The sequence below is a fragment of the Diceros bicornis genome, chromosome 7 (genome assembly GCF_020826845.1).
Source record: "Diceros bicornis minor isolate mBicDic1 chromosome 7, mDicBic1.mat.cur, whole genome shotgun sequence".
Taxonomy (NCBI): domain Eukaryota; kingdom Metazoa; phylum Chordata; class Mammalia; order Perissodactyla; family Rhinocerotidae; genus Diceros; species Diceros bicornis.
The window spans coordinates 69,264,830-69,276,736 of NC_080746.1; the positions used below are offsets into that span (position 1 = coordinate 69,264,830).

Genomic DNA, 11,907 nt, shown 5'->3' on the forward strand with positions numbered 1-11,907 from the left:
CTAAACTTTTTGATTGTGGCCCACATAAGAAATAGATTTCACGTCATAGGCTAGTACACACATGTGTGTATACAAACAACTGAAATGAAACTTTTGCAAATCACTTTGTGCTCTTGCCATGTGCAGTACACTGATATCTTTACTGTATTCCATTTGTTATGCTGATAACTACACCCTAAATTGATTTTACAGCTCACTAATTGAACTCTCAGCTTGAAAAACACTGTTGTAAATGTAGTTCATAAACCTCTCAGTAATCAGCTATTATGGAAAGATGATTGAGCTCTCTGAATCCAAGTTACAGATTTTGCTTCTTTTTTTTTTGTGAGGAAGATCAGCCCTGACTTAACATCTGCCAATCCTCCTCTTTTTGCTGAGGAAGATTGGCCCTGGGCTAACATCTGTGCCTATCTTCCTCCACTTTATATGGGATGCCGCCACAGCATGGCTTGACAAGCGGTGTGTCAGTGCGCGCCCGGGATCCGAACTGGCGAACCCTGGGCTGCTGCAGAGGAGCGTGAGCACTTAACTGCTTGCGCCACCGGGCTGGCCCCCAGATTTTGCTTCTTTTTATATGTTTGTTTCAGGACCATCCAGATGCTTGGTCTTTGATTGGTAATCTTCATTTGGCGAAACAAGAATGGGGTCCAGGCCAGAAGAAATTCGAGAGGATATTAAAACAACCATCTACACAGAGTGACACTTATTCTATGCTGGCCCTTGGCAATGTCTGGCTCCAAACTTTGCATCAGCCCACCCGCGATCGGGAAAAGGTAATTTCTTTTTGTCTCTTTAAAACAAAACTGATACTTATTTGATTCTTGTTTGAATTTCTTTAGTAATGTTTGTTTCTTTTTATAGGAAAAGCGTCATCAAGATCGTGCTCTGGCCATCTACAAACAAGTACTGAGAAATGATGCGAAGAATCTATATGCTGCTAATGGCATAGGTGATTATAAGATTTGCATATCTGTAATAATTTGTGCAGAGAATGCTTTTACAGGAATGTTTGTAGATCAGAATTTCTCTCTAAATGTAATAAAGGTAGTTGTTTTAAAACAAGACTTTTCTGGCTGCAATTAGAAAATTCTTGGGGCCGGCCCTGTGGCTTAGCGGTTAAGTGCGCACGCTCCGCTACTGGCGGCCCAGGTTTGGATCCCGGGCGCGCACCAACGCACCGCTTCTCCGGCCATGCTGAGGCCGCGTCCCACATACAGCAACTAGAAGGATGTGCAACTATGACATACAACTATCTACTGGGGCTTTGGGGAAAAAAAAAAAAAAGGAGGAGGATTGGCAATAGATGTTAGCTCAGAGCCAGTCTTCCTCAGCAAAGAGAGCAGGATTAGCATGGATGTTAGCTCAGGGCTGATCTTCCTCACAAAAAAAAAAAAAAAGAAAGAAAATTCTTAAACGTGAACTTTTTTATAACTTTAGGAGCCGTTTTGGCCCACAAAGGGTATTTCCGTGAAGCTCGTGATGTATTTGCCCAAGTCAGAGAAGCCACAGCAGATATCAGTGATGTATGGTTGAACCTAGCACACATCTACGTGGAACAAAAGCAATATATCAGTGCCGTTCAGATGGTAACGTCTTATCTTTCAAGATATTTTTATATGGTGTTCATTGTTGAGCAGATGTTTTCTTAACCGTTCTGGCCCTGTCATGAAGCTGCGTGCTCTCTCTTGTGATACTGTGTCTATTCAGAGGTTTATAATTGGGTAATGTTAAGGCCAGTCTTTGGTGTCCAGACAGAGATGTGAGTCCTGGTTCACCACTAATTGCATGCCTTAGGCACAGGACATCCTCTCTGAGCCAGTTTCCCTGTTTACAAAATGGAGATAATTGTATCTTAATCTCATAGAATTTTGTGAGGGTCCAGTATGAAAGTACTTGGCACCATACTTAGCAGTAACATGCTCAGCATCTCAGTGGGTACCCAGAAGATAATAGGATTTAGTATTTGTTTGCTTGTTTTACCTTCTTATTTCTCAGATGGGACAACTGAGTTTCAGAAAGGTTAAATGACATTTTAAAAAGAAAAAGAAAAAACTCCATGGGGCTAAGTTTTCATGACTATAGAATTTTCTTATCTATATTTGTTTTCATATTTGTTGAGTGCTTGAACTTGGAGTAGAAAGAGTCATACTCGGCATCAATAGCACATTGAAAAGTAAAAAAGGCTCTTAGGCTCTATGGGAAATATTATAGTCAGAAAAAACAAGCTTCTTACCAAAGATAGAAGACAAAAGCAGTCCATGCTCTGGGAAGTGGTTCACCTTTTTTCTAAGAAGGGTGGGTATTATGATCATATTCAGAATACTGGAAAGGCGCTAGTCCCAAGGACTTACAGAACCTGGATTGCATATGGTCGTCTCAGAGGTGGTGTTTTTGGAGGTGGGCCTTCCTGATCTGTAGAATGATAATATTGCCTTTTTAAAATGCAAATTAATTACTAGGCATATTCAGGGAAAAACTATCTAACCATCTTCCATGAAAAAGATCTTACCTATGACAAGATATGTTCCATGATCAAAAAGTGACATATTCATGGCAAAGTTAACACCAGTATTGCTATATTTTTAGTTTTTCCAAGTTTTACCATAGTTTTACCAAGAAGTTAAAAGCCAGAACTGGGAGACTTCTCATGCTTATTGCCAGTCAGTTGGTAGAGAGTATGACCCAGAGGGGGGCCGGGTGTACGACTTCTAACAAGTTGTCAGTAAGCTGATTTTAGATGATATTGCTAAGGATATGAAAAGGGCTTCCAATCTGCTTATCCTTTCAGTGTTGGGCCAAATTTCAAATGGAAAAACCGTTTCGAGTATCTAGTTTTTCTTGATGATCAGATTTTTATGTTGTGAAAATGGATCCTGGTGAATGTCAAAAATCATTCTCAAATTATTCTTTGAAATTAACCATTCAAAGGCTAAAATGCCTTTTCACATAACTTTAAAATCACTTGAAATTTTGTTACAAAATGACAATGTCACTTAATCCTTGTTGTATTTTAATTAACTTTTTCTTTTATCATAGTATGAAAACTGCCTCAGAAAGTTCTATAAGCACCAGAACACTGAAGTTGTGCTCTATTTGGCCCGGGCCCTCTTCAAGTGTGGCAAGTTACAGGAATGCAAACAGACTTTGCTGAAGGTAAGAAAGGGAACTCGTTATTATTCTCATTCTGTTCTGTGCTGCACTGTACTTTTTTATTCTGTTTTATGCATGTTCGCATACCTAACACTCTAGTTGACTAAAATCCTTTTCATGTCATTAGATCACATGAAAGATTTGCTTTGTTTTTTATTTATAGGCTAGACATGTGGCACCCAGTGATACAGTGCTTATGTTTAATGTGGCCTTGGTCCTGCAAAGATTAGCTACCTCTGTCCTGAAAGATGAAAAGAGTAATCTGAAGGAAGTACTTAATGCTGTGAAAGAACTGGAGCTTGCACATAGGTAAAGATTTTGTAGAAACAACCTTTGAAATGCTTTGTTTCTTTAAACCCATGTGTCTCAAAAGGTGCCAAAAATCACTTCCCCCTAAAGGGAATCCTTCTCTATTAGAATCATTCCAGCTGTTTTTAAGCCAAAGCAGACAGCTGCCACCAGGTGGCGCCAAACCATAGCCAGGATCCTGCCAGATTTGGCTCATGTGGCTTGACCCCTAGAACCCTGGATTTTTCATTAATCTGACAAAAATATGACCCGGCATTTTACACACTTGAAATTTTTAGACTCCACTTATGTTGGTTTTACTTGTTATACCAGTGTGTCTTTTTATGGCATGTTAATTTTCGCTGAGCTAAGATTAAGGCCTTTACTCTTAAATATTGAGTAGGTTTATTCAGCACAACTCAAAATTTATGTAACTTTCTAGTATTTATTTGGTAATTCAGTGTGTGGTAAAATTAAAACCTGGCATCTCTTCAGGTTTTGTCCAGCCTTATTTGAATTCTTGTTTAAGCGTTTCTTGTCTTGCCTGGTAGATTGTAAGTGCTTTCATGGCCTGAGCCTCCTAACTGCTATGCGAACGTATTGCGTAAATTTAGTGTTTAGTAAATATTCATCGCTTGAATTGGTTTTCGGTTATTTGTGAATTTACTGATAACATGAAATATAATTTTGCTTATCTTAATGAACTTGTCTTTTATTAAACATACATTTTATTAAACATATGTATATTGATGAGAGTATTTTTTAAGTTGCACGTGTAATTTTACTTTTGAGATGACAGCCCTTCGTGTATGAAATATGTTCATGTAAGTCAGTCAATATGTAAGCCTTTTATCAGACTATTCTTGTACAAGAGAGTAAAAGTCTAAAGGGCCTATTTCATTATAATTTTTTTTTTAAGTAAAGTATTTTATTTTCTCATTCCATTTAGATACTTCAGTTACTTGAGTAAAGTGGGAGATAAAATGAGATTCGATTTGGCCCTCGCTGCTACAGAAGCCAGGTAACGTGACTGTTTGTGCAAGGTGACTTTGGGTGAGGCAGTGATATCGACGCGGGCTGGCAGAGTGACACAGTAGTGCACAGGTTCCTGGCCGTCCAGGGGTCACTCTTTTCACACTCCTCTCTGGGACTCCCCACCCTGGACCAAGGCTTTTTCCTAAGGGTCCTTTCCGGGAATATGTTAAAATTGATTTAGTGCAAGTACTGAAATTGTGTGGGAAAATACTTTTCTATCTATTTCAGTAACATCAGCTGTGTTACCAGAATCAAGATATGATTCCTGACTCTGAGTCGCATGTGAAGATAACATTGGAAATCTTTTTAGCTGTGCTTTGAGGGGACTTTTATATTTGGAAACAACGTAGTTGACAGTATTAGCTTATGAGAAACTAAATTAATTTTGCTAATTAAGACTTCCCATAGATATCAGCTAATGATCCTGCTTCAGACTTTTTAATCTGTGTAAAGAAAACAGATGCTCTGAGTTTCTGAACAAAAAGTATACTAGTTGCATTCATGTTTCTCTAAACCTGAAATGTTCTAGGCAATGCTCTGACTTACTGAGCCAGGCCCAGTACCATGTGGCCCGGGCACGCAAACAGGATGAAGAAGAAAGGGAGTTGCGGGCCAAACAAGAACAAGAAAAAGAACTGTTAAGGCAGAAACTTCTTAAAGAACAGGTATTTATTGTGTTTTCAGTTATACTAGAATAAAGAATTGTGTGCAAACATATACTTTGTATGTTAAAAAAGAAGTCCTTCTGATGGTAGCCATGATTTTTTTCTATCATAAGAACATTTTGATGAGGTTTTTCCTACTCTTTTTTCCTCATAGGAGGAGAAACGTCTCAGAGAAAAGGAAGAGCAAAAGAAACTTTTGGAACAGCGGGCTCAGTACGTAGAGAAGACCAAAAATATTCTTATATTTACTGGAGAGACTGAAGCAACAAAAGAAAAGAAGAGAGGCGGTGGTGGTGGACGGGTAAGAGGACCCCTGCTAACTCTGATGGGTAGTCCCTGTCTTTTGACTTGCAGAAATGAAGATAATTAGCTATATTCACTCAGTACTTAGTCCTTAGCTTTGACTTCCTCCTTTGCTAAGGGAGAGTCTTCCAACACAAGAGAATGCTTTAAATGGTATCCAGTATTTAGAAATGCATTCCAGTGTTAGCTCAGTATGTATTACCTTGTAGTGACCTAAGTAGTTGATGATTTTTGCCATTTGAAACATTCATCCCAATTAGAAGTCTTAAAAGTGTGGGCCTCACCAAACACCTCTTCCTGTCACTTGGTAAAAGATCCTTCTTTTGTCAAATGACCGATAGAATGTGGCCTCTTTCTGTACCACTGCATTCTGGACACATTCCACCAGCCAGGAAAGAACTGACTGTAGTCTTGTTTGGATTTCAGCGTTCTAAGAAGGGAGGAGAGTTTGAAGAATTTGTCAATGATGACACCGATGATGACCTGCCTATATCCAAAAAGAAGAAGAGAAGAAAGGGCAGTGGTAGTGAACAAGAAGGTGAAGACGAGGAGGGTGGTGAGAGGAAGAAGAAGAAGAGGAGAAGGTACTATCATCAGTGTGTTTTAAATACTCTTATAAAGGGGGCAAAAGACCTTTCACCTTATGAATCTCTCTTATGTTTAGAGTTTGCGAACACCTGGTAATCACTTGATCTTCCCAGACAGTGAAGCCTTTGGTTCCCCCACTTCCTACTGTAGTCCTAAGATAGACCCCATTACAAAGTCCCCTGAGTACTTGGAATCTCCATAGCTTTCCTTCTAAGAGCTCCGAGTTAGTCATAATTGCCTTTCTTTTTTTTTTTAATTTTTTTTTTGTTTGTTTGTTTGTTTTGTGAGGAAGACTGGCTCTGAGCTAACATCTATTGCCAATCCTCCTCCTTTTTTTTCCCAAAGCCCCAGTAAATAGTTGTATGTCATAGTTGCATGTCCTTCTAGTTGCTGTACCTGGGATGCGGCCTCAGCGTGGCCGGAGAAGCGGTGCGTCGGTGCGCGCCCGGGATCCGAACCCAGGCCGCCAGTAGCGGAGCACGCACACTTAACCGCAAAGCCACGGGGCCGGCCCATATAATTGGCTTTCTTATGTCTTTAAAATTGTAATATTTATTGGAAAATGTACACAATTTGGAATGAGAAAGCCTGGTATGTCCACACTGACTGTCCGTGTGCAATCTTAGAAAAGTTGCTGAGCCTCAGTTTCCTCTCCATAAGATGGTAATAGTGATGCCCACCTCATGGTTTTGCCCATGTATAAGATGTGAATTAGTGTGAAAGAAGGGCCTGCCTCTCCTCCTAGCCATCCACTGTTAAGTGGTGCCCTGCCCGTCTCTCACCTGGTGCTGCCCCTGAGCTGTTCCTCTCTCCTGGGGCTTTCCTGTCCAGGAACCTCCAGTGAGCTGTCTTACCCAGATCTGTTCTTCCCAACACTTGGCTAACTCTGCTTGGGAAAGAACCTGATGAATTCATTCAGACACAGACCTGTGGAACTGAAGCTATGATAGGACTTGAGCAGGCCTGGAATGAGTAGTTGGGAGAAAGAAAGAGGAGGGGAAAGACGTTGAGGTCTGGAACCTGGGTCTTTTCTCACATCCTCTATTGTTCCACCAAGTGCAAGATTCAGACTTATCTTAGATTAATAAGAGGGCTCAATAGTGACTAAGTTATTTGGCAAACATTGCATAAAGACATGGTTTTTGCAGACTCCTAAGCTGTGTCCAACAGGAGTAAGTTAGGACTCTGCCCTGGAAAAGTGTACAGTATGGTTGAGGACAGACCCAGAGAGAAGGGTATTCAGAATGAATAATATTTTGATAACAAAGTAGTCTTAGACTTTATAAGCATGAGTGAATCTTGACAAACTTGCTCTTGGGGTTCACTTTTTAAGACCTCCGAAGGGAGAAGAAGGATCTGATGATGATGAAACTGAAAATGGCCCAAAACCGAAAAAGCGCCGTCCACTAAAAACAGAGAAGAAGAAGGCCGTAAGTTCATATACTGTGGTTTTCTGCCCCCCACTAGGCATAAAAGATGGCAGTCCACTAGAATACATTCTTTCCCTGCAGTTTCTTCGAGCACAAATGCTTGTTTTTGAAGTTTATTGGTGCTCATTGATTGTATCATTACAGTGCAAACCCAATTTAACAAGATGTCCTAACGTAAGAATCTTGACTAATCTATTATGTTTGATCTTCCTTTAGCCCAAGCCAGAGCGTCTGCCTCCTTCAATGAAGGGAAAGATTAAATCCAAAGCCATAATATCATCGAGTGATGATTCTTCAGATGAGGATAAACTTAAAATTGCTGATGAAGGGTAGGAATTTTTCCCTTGGTATATTTTTCTAATGAAAGATAACTGAGAGTGGTCACTGTACCAGTGTCTTCTCTGCAGCTTCTTAGAATCTTACATCTGGAAGAAACTGTAGTACACATCTTATTCTAATGCTGTCATTTTGTCCTACCACATGTTTATCCCTCAAAGAAGAAAACCTGTTTTGAAATCTCATCTCTTCATGGATATTAGCTGAAATTTTTTGGATGGCGTCCTCCTAAATGAAATGTATCATTTTGTTACACTACTGTTGACTGGCTAAAAGTGTTAGAAGTAGCCTGAGCCTGGTCACGTGGAGACAGGGACCTTCTTGACCGTTTCCTCCTTTGTTGCTGTGCTGACTCAGCTCTACCTGCTTCGTGGAGGGCTTCTTCTAGACCGCTAGTCCAGTACTCTCCTAAATGTAGCTCACGGCCTACCTGGTGAAGCAATATTTAATTTTATTTGTCCTAAATTTGCCCCTTAAGCTCGAGGTATCCCCCATAAGGATTCCTAGACTAGGACTCTTAATACTGTGCTACACCATGTTCTTCTTTTTTTCTTTTTTTAGTAAGGAAGATCAGCCCTGAGCTAACATCCGATGCCAATCCTCCTCTTTTTGCCGAGGAAGATTGGCCCTGGGCTAACATCCATGCCCATCTTCCTTTACTTTATATGGGACGTGGCCACAGCATGGCTTGACAAGCGGCGTGTCGGTGTGCGCCCGGGATCCGAACCTGTGAACCCCAGGCCACCGAAGCGGAGCACACACACTTAACTGCTGCGCCACTGGGCTGGCCCCTCACCATGTTCTTATTCTGATGGCATCGTTTCATTCATTCATTCAACAGACATTTGAACATCCATTCTATGAGACAGCATGCTAAGTGCTAGGATACTGAGGAAAAAGACACAGACCCTGGCCCCAAGGAATTTATGCTTTAGAGGCAGTGGGGAATAACAGATAAACCAAAACCACATTATAGCGGGATAAGTATTCTCTCTTACATTCCACATTTATTACTCTCCGGGGACCATGCCTAATCTGGAGTTGAGGTGGTGGGGGGAGTTGTGAGCAACGTTTTTTGTAAAAGAAAGGCTGTTTTGAGTTGAGTCTTAGAAAAAGAGAGAGTCCTGGTTGGTTAGAGGTGAGGGAGAGCTGAGAGGTTAGCATGTGGAGGGGCTAACGGTGCTGGAGGGGCGCCAGCCTTGTTGGTAGGGATTATAGAGAACAATCTGTAAAGATTTGCAGTTCCCTTGTCCTCGGAAGATGCTGGCTCACACGAATTTGGATTGCTTTTCCCTGAACGCTCTTTTGCCCTTGCCCACGGTGTCACCCTGTCCACTGGTTAGAGGCAGGCATGATGGCATGCATGGCTTTAGAAGGAGCACTGTTAAAATGTGTAGGCAGAAAGGTCCAGTATGAGAAGCTGAGCTGCTGCCAAACCTACTCCTGAGGTCGCGACCACGTTGATTTGCGCCACTTGCGTCAGTTGAACTTCGTGCTGACCATCATGAAGTGTTTGCTTATTTGGCCGGACGGAATGGAGTGAATTGGCTCCCGGGGGCCGCCGGCCTCTCGTACATGTACAGAATGAGTATGCAGTGTCCTCTTCTTAGTCACTCTCCACATTCTCTCAGAGTGACTGGAGTCACATAACGTGGGGCTGGGTTTCTGCTTGCAGCTTTATGCAAAGAGCCTGTCTTCAGTCTGCGGGGTGTTTTCGTTTCTGAAGAGAGTAGTATATTTTGTCTCCCTTACCCTTTTTAGACTGAACCCTGTGGGACTGAATATTCCTTTCTTGCAGTATCTGTCATGGAAACCAAAACCGAGGAATATGCCAGAGGAGGAGTATGTCCTCCTCTCCAGAGCTCTGGGGGGTGAGCAGCTGTCACAGTGGTTAGGGGAGCCTCCAGGAAGCCAAGAGTCCCTGGGTGCCACCACCATCCCTTTCACCTGTCAACCGCTAAGAAGCGGGGGAGCTCGGAGCAAAACTAAACAAGCTGCAGAAGCCTGTAGCCCCAGCTCTCCGTCTGGAGTAGGTCTGGTCGCGGTGGAGGGCCCTAGTACAGTAGCAGATCCTGGGCCAGCAGTGGGGACTTTGCTTTTCAGGTATCTGATCGCACAGATGGTAATACGTTAGGGAAGCATCCCACTCACCAGCCTGGGAGAAGGTTAATTCTTCAAAGTCTCTACAGCCAAGTGTGATCCCAGGTTTCACCTCTGCTATGAATTTGTTTATAAAGATAAACAAACATATCCCTTCCTTTTCATAACTTCATATATGAAATTGAGAAATGCTTCATTCTGATGAATGGTGCCCAATGAAACCCAGTGAGAGTCCTCCTTCACTGTTTATATTCTCTTATAGCTAAAATGTCTTATTCTTTTTTCCTTTTTAATTCTTTTTTATTGTAAAATATATTACATTTACAAAAAAGTACACAAAACAAATTTCACAGAATGAACACCTGTGTAAACACTGTTCAGGTCAAGAATTAGAACATTAAGTGCCCTTATTTTTTAAAAGCACATTCTCTGGTTGTCAAGGCCACCGCCCCCCCCCACCCCCCATTGGCCAGAATCCTGGTGTCTAACCAGTGCTTGTCTTTGCCAGACATCCCCGGAACACCAACAGCAATAGCGACTCAGACGAGGGGGAACGGCGGCAGAAACGGGCCTCTTCGGAGAGCGATTCCGATGAGAACGAGAATAAGTCTGGCAGCGAGGCCGGCAGTCCCCGGAGGCCCCGAAGACAGCGGTCAGATGAGGATTCAGACAGCGACCAGCCGTCCAGAAAGAGAAGGCCCTCGGGTTCCGAACAGTCTGACAACGAATCTGTGCAGTCTGGGAGGAGCCACTCCGCGGGGTCAGAGATCGACTCTCGCCCGCCTTCTCCCAGTGCCGAGTCAGATCACGATTCAGAGAGAGGATCTGATAACGAGGGTTCTGGCCGAGGCTCTGGAAATGAATCAGAACCAGAGGGATCCAACAATGACGCCTCGGATCGGGGCTCAGAACATGGGTCAGATGATAGCGACTAGGTTTTATTTTATAAATAAGCTTCATCTCTGGAGGAAACTTTTTTAATATATGAAAGCTGTGATAAAAACGTTTCAGATGTTTAGTCAAACAATTGTGATTTTTTTCCTAAGGCAATTTTTTTTTTCTATCTGTTTGTATATTACTAAATTCCAAGAGACTTTCCTGTGCTAGAGTCCAATATTTGAGTCTCTTGAGCAAGTGAAGAATGTGCCAATTCTTCATTATGGTACAATTCCACCTGTCATATGTGAAAACTGCAGAGGAAGTAACCCCAGATGCTCAAGCATTCCTACAAAGGTTTGACTGAAACTGTGGCCGCCGTCTCATCTTCTTCGTATGTTAAGCAGCATACTGTTTTGATTTTTATTGCAATCTTTTACCAATTTGTGCGAGAAACTTGGTATTAATGTCTTTGTTCCATTTTAAGCTTAGATCGAAAATATTTTTATTTTCTGGATGAAGAGGTATCTACTGTATACTTGCACCAAAGTACAAATGAGAGGAAGGTTTTTTCGGTAGTGTAATACTGCAGCTGTGTAGATAAAACCACAAATATGTAACTTGCTAGGTTGAATAAGATGTGGGAAAAATGCTTTTCTGTTAGTAGAATGCAAAGACCTACCTAAGCCACATAATAAAGTTCTTTTACCAACTTTTATGGTAACTTTGTGTCTTTTTTTTTCCTCAGTATGTGCGTGTATGAAAATTGAGCATAAATCAACTATGTAATATTTGGAAGAACGTGAATTAAGCCAAAGGTTGTTTACTCAAAACTTTTGTAATTGTTTGTAGATTTGTGGAGTTTTTTAAAAAGATGCGAGAAAACTGTTACTAGTATGATTTTTATTTTCAGTAATTCAGTAATAATTTAAGAGTAATGCTTTTATGTAGCACTGTACAGTTTGTAAAAGAGCTATAATTAATATAGTCAACAAGTATTAAATGCATTATATTGGGCATTGAGAATGCAGAGATAAAATGTCTTTCTTGTCCTCAAAAATCTAGTGAAGAAGGTTGTTCATTGTCCCTAAGGTGTGAAAAATGGGGTGATGTTTGCACAGGTTGTGGGAGCACAA

The 11,907-nt window shown here is 41.4% G+C and overlaps 1 protein-coding gene across 1 annotated transcript in view; it reads left to right on the forward strand.

Annotated features, from left to right (window-relative positions):
• Nucleotides 1–11,484, forward strand: part of CTR9 (CTR9 homolog, Paf1/RNA polymerase II complex component) — a 28,970-nt gene extending 17,486 nt beyond the window's left edge. The window contains exons 14-25 of the mRNA XM_058545982.1: nt 588–773; nt 862–949; nt 1,438–1,586; nt 3,037–3,153; nt 3,314–3,459; nt 4,388–4,459; nt 5,003–5,138; nt 5,293–5,439; nt 5,868–6,025; nt 7,363–7,459; nt 7,676–7,788; nt 10,404–11,484. Coding sequence (XP_058401965.1) covers nt 588–773; nt 862–949; nt 1,438–1,586; nt 3,037–3,153; nt 3,314–3,459; nt 4,388–4,459; nt 5,003–5,138; nt 5,293–5,439; nt 5,868–6,025; nt 7,363–7,459; nt 7,676–7,788; nt 10,404–10,830 — 1,836 coding nt within the window. The 3' untranslated portion in view covers nt 10,831–11,484. The remainder of the gene's footprint in view (nt 1–587; nt 774–861; nt 950–1,437; nt 1,587–3,036; nt 3,154–3,313; nt 3,460–4,387; nt 4,460–5,002; nt 5,139–5,292; nt 5,440–5,867; nt 6,026–7,362; nt 7,460–7,675; nt 7,789–10,403) is intronic.
• Nucleotides 11,485–11,907: the final 423 nt, after the last annotated feature.